Source organism: Camelina sativa, chromosome 15 (assembly GCF_000633955.1).
Source record: "Camelina sativa cultivar DH55 chromosome 15, Cs, whole genome shotgun sequence".
NCBI classification, from domain to species: Eukaryota; Viridiplantae; Streptophyta; class Magnoliopsida; order Brassicales; family Brassicaceae; genus Camelina; species Camelina sativa.
In genome coordinates, this window is record NC_025699.1 from 19,535,571 (window position 1) to 19,543,514 (window position 7,944).

General features: G+C 27.8%; 1 protein-coding gene across 1 annotated transcript in view; it reads left to right on the top strand.

Moving 5' to 3' along the window:
- Positions 1-1,178, top strand: part of LOC104748623 (putative inactive histone-lysine N-methyltransferase family member SUVH10) — a 3,813-nt gene extending 2,635 nt beyond the window's left edge. Inside the window, exon 2 of the mRNA XM_010470232.1 lies at positions 3-1,178. Coding sequence (XP_010468534.1) covers positions 3-1,178 — 1,176 coding nt within the window. The remainder of the gene's footprint in view (positions 1-2) is intronic.

The following is a 7,944-nucleotide window of genomic DNA, read 5'->3' on the forward strand; positions in this document are numbered from 1 at the left end:
AGTCATTGATATTTACAGGGTTTGGTGGTACAACCAAGTTTCATGATCATCAGCCATCAGACCAAAAGCTTGAGGGTTTGAATATCCCACTAGAGGCAGCTCTTCGGAAGTTAAGCGCCGTGAGAGTGATAAGAGGTGTGAAGGATGAAAAAAGGACAAATGGTAAGATTTACATATACGATGGAATATATTTCATTACAAGTATGTGGGAAGAGAAAGGTCAAAACGGGTTCAAGGTGTTCAAATTCAAATTGGTGAGGCAACCTGATCAAAAACCTGCTTTTGGTATTTGGAAATCAGTACAACAACAATGGAAGAATGGTTTGACTACAAGACCAGGTCTTATTCTTGAAGATCTCTCTAACGGAGCTGAGAATCTAAAGGTATCTGTGGTGAATGAAGTTGATGAGGAGAAGAATGGTCCTGCCTTGTTTACTTATGTGACATCACTCAAACATGCAGTTATCAATATTCAACCGGTGGTTGATCGTTGCACTTGTCGACAGGGGTCATGTGGTGCTTCGAGAAGTGGTAGTTGTGCATGTGTTCAGAGAAATGTAGGCGGCTTACCTTACGTTGAGAACGCTTTAGAAACTCGTGGACCCATGGTTTTCGAATGTGGTGGGTCGTGTGCTTGTTCTAAAAAATGCAAAAATAAAATGATTCAGACCGGGTTGAACTTCAGTTTCGAAGTGTTTAAGACAAGGTATTGTGGCTGGGGTTTAAGGTCATGGGATCCTATTCGAGCAGGAAGCTTCATTTGCGAATTTGCTGGTGACATGATCATAGCAAAAGGCGGTGAAGAAGAGGATGATTATGTATTCGATACTTCAAGGGTTTATAACTCGTTTAAGTGGAATTATGAACCTGAGCTTGTTGGTGAGGATGCTTCAAATAAAGTCTCTGAGGCGATTCGTGTTAATTTATCATTGGTGATTAGTGCAAACAAGTCAGGAAATGTGGCTCGATTTATGAACCATAGTTGTTCACCCAACGTTTTCTGGCAGCCGATTGCTCGTGAACAAAATGGTTTATGGTGTATGTACATTGGATTTTTCGCAATGAAGCATATACCTCCATTAACAGAGTTAAGATATGATTATGGAGCATCTCCAGGAGTTGGGCAGAAGAAGAGGTGTCTATGTCGATCAAAGAAATGTTGTGGTTTATTTGGATAGCGATTTTTTTTTTGTATTATTGAGTGAGTCATCATCTTTTTGTCAGAATTTTATTTTTCTACATTCTCTATAATCTTGTATTCCCTTTCTTTTACTAATAAACTGAGCTCTTTTGTTATACATATATGACTTCAACTTCTTCGATTCCCTTTAATTTGATTAAATAAATCTACCTACCTTTGCTGCCAAGGTAGAAGATTTTATTTTATATATTATATATTAAGACTATTTTCTTCCCCTTTTTATTTTTGAATTGTAATCCACATTGTAACAATGCATGTGCCGACACGAAACTCTATTTTTCCATATAAGGTCAAACCCTCTTACAATTAAAAAAAAAGAGTTAAATCTTACAATCTATCTCAAAACGGCATTGGTTAAAGAATAAAGATAGATAAATATGATATAACATTCATTGCTCGGATTCAAACTCTACATGTAAGCGGATCAAAGAAAGAATCCAGCGCCAGCTCCTCAAGCTTCAAACTGAATTTTAAGCAGTACCACCTAGAAAACTCGAGGCAGCTTACCCAAGATCCATCGACTTGACAAATGACAATCGAGTGAGTCGATGGCTTAGCTTTGGTTGGATGATCCTAGTTGGTGTTATCTTTTTGATCTTCTAGAAGACTAGAATCAATCACTTCTCAAGGTTGGCTCCTCTTATATTGTCTACTGTGGAAAGTCCACTGGATGAATGTGGAGATATTCTTTAATAGCTTTATTCTAACTGTTGAATGTTGATTTAAAGGTTCAGCACACATTTTTTATTCGTTAATATATAGCTGCTCAGTCTTGAGAACAATCGAAAAATAGCGGTTTTAGTGGAACTATAATCTTGAAAATGTTCCTAATGGTTTTTTTATGAGCAGGTGGGAGATCCTAAGTTTGTGTTTTAGGCCAAGATTGCAAGCTCTAACTCTGTTCTCCTTCATTGATTATTTCGTCGACAAGACACGTCTCAGAAATGATTTGATTTATAGATCGTCAAGGTTCATCTTGAACACCACCAAAAAGGTGCGTCAATTATTGAAACGGAAGCAAGCTATAATATTATTTCCTTGTTTGGAACTAGCTTGCTCTGTTTAAAGTGGAAGGCTTAACAAGTTTTTTTGCTTATATTAATTGAATGCCGCAGTTGATATCTTCTGAGATAGCTGAAGCAGCGGCAGTGTCTGTTTCCATTTCAAGAGAAACATAATGCATTGATGACGAAAACTAAATGTCTAAATCTCATATATGTAAAACAGGTAAACTCATCTAATATATTAGCGGAACCTTTGCTGTTTTTCAAGAACACACATTTCATCAGAATTTGATCAATGGATCATTGTCCTTCTTTAACATGAGAGAGTGAAGAAATGTTTGAATTTGATGAGAAATCTCACAGGAGGGAATGAATTTTGGGTGGCGCTTTATTGCAGGCGCAACTACTACTCATACAGATTTTGGAAGATAGTCTCAGAAACTCTTTATGATATTTGCCTCTCTATTGGTGATACAGTGAAAATCTTGATAAGTTTTGTTTAGAGTGTGTGTCAGGTATTCTTCTTTCTTTTTACTCATACACCATTGGACTTTGTCAACAAAATAATGAACATTCATAAGTGTTTAACTTTTGAGATTCGCATTGTTTCAATCTTATATATTATGAGAAATTTTTTCTAACTTTGTCTGTCAATGCAACACTTGGCGCTCTATATTTGTGACACATGTTTTTTTCACTGATCTTAAATTAAACATTTTTTATATACTTCATTTTATTTATATCTTAAATGGTCTATTGTTTGCTTTCAAAAAAAAAAATTACATTTTTACAAAAATATATTTCTTTAAAAAAATTTCACATTGTTACAAAAATATATTTTTTCCACCTTTTAGTTTTAACATATCATATATTTCCTAATGAAAGCATATACCATATAACCGAAAAATAAAACTACTGATCAAACCAACTAAAACTAAAAAAATTTCATACTTTTACAGGAAAAATTGAAACCAAGTTAATTTATGATAGACTAATTTAAAAATAAAAATATGTACTAATATATTTTAAAAAATCACATTGTATTCAATAATCATATGTATTGTATTAAAGACAAAACTCAGATAAAATTAAATTGCATTTAATATTATAAAAGTTACCGTTTGACTATCTTTTAAACGTATGTACTAAAAGGAAATAAAAATAGCAAATGGTATCATAACATAAACCTTTAGTTTTAACATATAATATATTTCCTAATGAAAGCATATACCATATAACCTAAAAATAAAACTACTGATCAAACCAATTTAAACAATAAAAAATTTTGTACTTTTAAAATAAAAATTGAAGCCAAATTAATTTCTGACAGACTAATTTAAAAATATAAATATGTTCTAATATATTTAAAAAACCACATTGTATCCAATAATCATATATATTGTATTAAAGACAAACCTTAGATAACATTAGATAATATTTAATATTCTATAAGTTACAGTTTGACTGTCTTTAAAAAGTATGTACTAAAAAAAATAAAAATAACATAATTGCTTAATCACCCCATGCATTAATTGAAAACAATATTTTCAAAAAATAATTTAATGGCAATTATACTATTTTTTTAAAAATGATTAGAAAATAGAGATAATATATCGATTCTAAAAAACATTAAATTTGGCACACTTTCTTTTCATGAATTTTATTCAAAATTTAATGTGAGATATTTCATAAATTTTAATATGCATTATTCCAAATTTTTTTATATTAAGAGTGATTAAAAGATTAGAGAGTAAACACTGGAGCATATGATAAATCGTGAGTACACTTATTAGTTATTCAAAATAACCATTGGTGATTCTTCTGTTACCTTAAACATATTGTCTAGATTCATAATCTCATTAGTATAGTACAAAATTCATGTTTTAGAAGTTTAGTTTATTGATTAGATGAATTTGAGTCGGTCTGATTTTTTTCTCACATATCTTATTTTAAAATCATCAAAATCTGATGGAAAAGTCAACATATAGATATTATAATTTTAAATATAGTTAATTAAAAAATATATTTAGATGTAAGTTAAAATAAATTAGAAATGTAGTTATGTTAGAAAAATAATTGGAATGTATCTATTGTTGATATCAATTTTTCTGGTTTTGTATTTCCTTCCATCTACACCAATTGACATGTTGGAGAGTTCAGTTTTTTTATAATTAAAAGAACATAATGAATAAGAATAGAGACAAGGACCGAGAAATAAACCATCATCATAGAAATATAACACATTTTAAGCATTCATATAGAGAAAATCAAACCATAGCAATGTATTGTGGAGTCAAAAAGAAAATCAAATATTAAGATTGAGTTAAAGATATATAAAGTTGTAAAACCACTGGCAAAAAGATAAATATTTTTCTTTATGATTGAGACTAAAACATAATTTTTTTTTTCATAGTTACTGAGTTTCAACAATAATTTTCTGATTATAGAAATCAAGTGAATCATCATATAAGTCTTGATCACATCCATATATTACAGCTTTGGAAAAGATGTAGGGAAAGATGAGATTTATCTGGTAATATTTGTAGACTATTTTCAATACTCAATTTTCTTTTCGAATGTTTGATATATGGTCTCTACGCAAACCTCATGGAGCTAAGAATATCTCCAAATATATTCTATTTTTAACTTTAAAATAAAGCATAGTTTTTGCAATGTATCAATCTATTTTATATTCTAAAATAGAGTTAGTGTAAAAAATTAAAGTTGCAAATAGAGTAATCCTACCATTTACTCTATTTTAGAGTAAGATATAGAGTAGCGTTAGAGCAAATTTTATTCTATAACAGAGTATTGACTTTAAAATAGAAAGATTTCCTTATCTTTTAAATGTTACCTATAATTGATTTTATATGTTACCATAATTAACTAAATGCGTATTATCCCTAATTACTAAAAATCAAACTAACTTGTATATTATGATACACCTAAATCATGAATGTCATAAGTTTATAACCAAAAAATCATATATAGATCTATTATATAGTCTACGCAAAAAGTCATGTACTTCTGAAATATTAAATAGGGGATATCTTCTTTTTGGTTACAAGAATAATATTATTAAAGCTTGAATATTTTATAGATTGAACCATTTATATTGGTTTTAATAGTATGACTTTGAAGTATGACTTATAGTATGATTTCAATGCATGATAAATCAAAGTTCATGTCCATTCGTATTCAGAATCATTTTGGTCATTTTTTTTATAGTATGACTTTGAATCTTTGCATAGTTTTCTTAGGCAATGTGGTTGAGATATTTTATACATTTTTTATTCATCAATTGAGCAATACATGTCCATTTAAAAAAGTTTAAATTACATCATATGCAGAAAAAAATCATAAATTTTATTAACTAAATATATTATATAATAATTTATAATAATTTAAATATAAAATCAAATAAAAGTGAAAGAAGAATCAAATATGTTTGTTTTAATTAGGTTGAAAGATTTCCTTATCTTTTAAATGTTACCTATAATTGATTTTATATGTTACCATAATTAACTAAATGCACATTATCCCTAATTACCAAAAATCAAACTAACATGTATATTATGATACACCTAAATCATGAATGTCATAAGTTTATAACCAAAAAATCATATATAGATCTATTATATAGTCTACACAAAAAAGTCATGTACTTCCGAAATATTAAATAGGGGATATATTCTTTTTGGTTACAAGAATAATATTATTAAAGCTTGAATATTTTATAGATTGAACAATTTATATTGGTTTTAATAGTATGACTTTGAAGTATGACCTTATAGTATGATTTCAATGCATTATAATTCAAAGTTCATGTCCATTCGTATTCAGAATCATTTTGGTCATTTTTTTATAGTATGAATTTGAATCTTTGCATAGTTTTCTTAGACAATGTGGCTGAGATATTTTATACATTTTTTATTCATCAATTGAGCAATACATGTCCGTTAAAAAAAGTTTAAATTACATCATATGCAGAAAAAATCGTAAATTTTATTAACTAAATATATTATATAATAATTTAAATATAAAATCAAATAAAAGTGAAAGAAGAATCAAATATGTTTGTCTTAATTAGGTTGAAAGATTTCCTTATCTTTTAAATGTTAGCTATAATTGATTTTATATGTTACTGTAATTAACTAAATGCATATTATCCCTAATTACCAAAAATCAAACTAACATGTATATTACGATAAGAAAAATACTTATGTTCACCCCTAGGGGTGAACCTTTGTATTCACCCCTCCTCTCTCAACCAATCAGATTGTTTTATTTAATATTTTATTTAAAAATAAATCAAAATTAAATTAAAAAGCAAAAAAAATAAGGAAACAAATTCTGTATACTTTTATTTTAGGAAAGTTAAATATTGACTTGGTTTAGATTTTACAATTAAACGAGGTTATATATCGGTTTGGGTTTATAAATGAGAATTAGGGTTTAGATTTTACAATTAAAACAAAATTATGTCGGTTTGGGTTTACAAATGAGGTGGTTAGGGTTTAGATTTTACAATTAGAACAAAATTATATGTCGGTTTAGGTTTGAAAATGAGATGGTTTGGGTTTAGATTTTACAATTAGAACGAAATTATATGTCGGTTTGGGTTTACAAATGAGATGGTTAGGGTTTAGATTTTATAATTAAAATGAAATTAAATGTTGCTTTGGGTTTACAAATGAGATGGTTAGGGTTTAGATTTTACAATTAGAATGAAATTATATATCGGTTTAGGTTTATAAAAAAACGGTTTAAGTTTTTAATTTTATAATAATGTATACAGATTTTATTTCTGTATTTTATAAGGAGGTGAATGAATAGGTTCACCCCTAGGGGTGAACCCAAGTATTTTTCCTTATGATACACCTAAATCATGAATGTCATAAGTTTATAACCAAAAAATCATATATAGATCTATTATATAGTCTACACAAAAAAGTCATGTACTTCTGAAATATTAAATAGGGGATATCTTCTTTTTGGTTACAAGAATAATATTATTAAACCTTGAATATTTTATAGATTGAACAATTTATATTGGTTTTAATAGTATGACTTTGAAGTATGACTTTATAGTATGATTTTAATACATGATAAATCAAAGTTCATGTTCATTTATATTCAGAATCATTTTGGTCATTTTTTTATAGTATGACTTTGAATCTTTGCATAGTTTTCTTAGGAAATGTGGTTGAGATATTTTATATATTTTTTATTCATCAATTAAGCAATACATGTCCTTTTAAAAAGTTTAAATTACATCATATGCAGAAAAAATCATAAATTTTATTAACTAAATATATTATATAATAATTTAAATATAAAATCAAATAAAAGTGAAAGAAGAATCAAATATGTTTGTTTTAATTAGGTTGAAAGATTTCTTTATCGTTTAAATGTTAGCTATAATTGATTTTATATGTTACCATAATTAACTAAATGCATATTATCCCTAATTACCAAAAATCAAACTATATTATGATACACCTAAATTATGAATGTCATAATTTTATAACCAAAAAATCATATATAGATCTATTATATAGTTTACACAAAAAAGTCATGTACTTCCGAAATATTAAATAGGGGATATCTTCTTTTTGGTTACAAGTATATTTCCTATTCTAAATTGCTGCAAAAATTTCATATAATATTAAATTTAGAATATATTAAAGAAAAACTCAAGAGGACTAGCATTCACGCTCACATTCAGAGATTACCCCT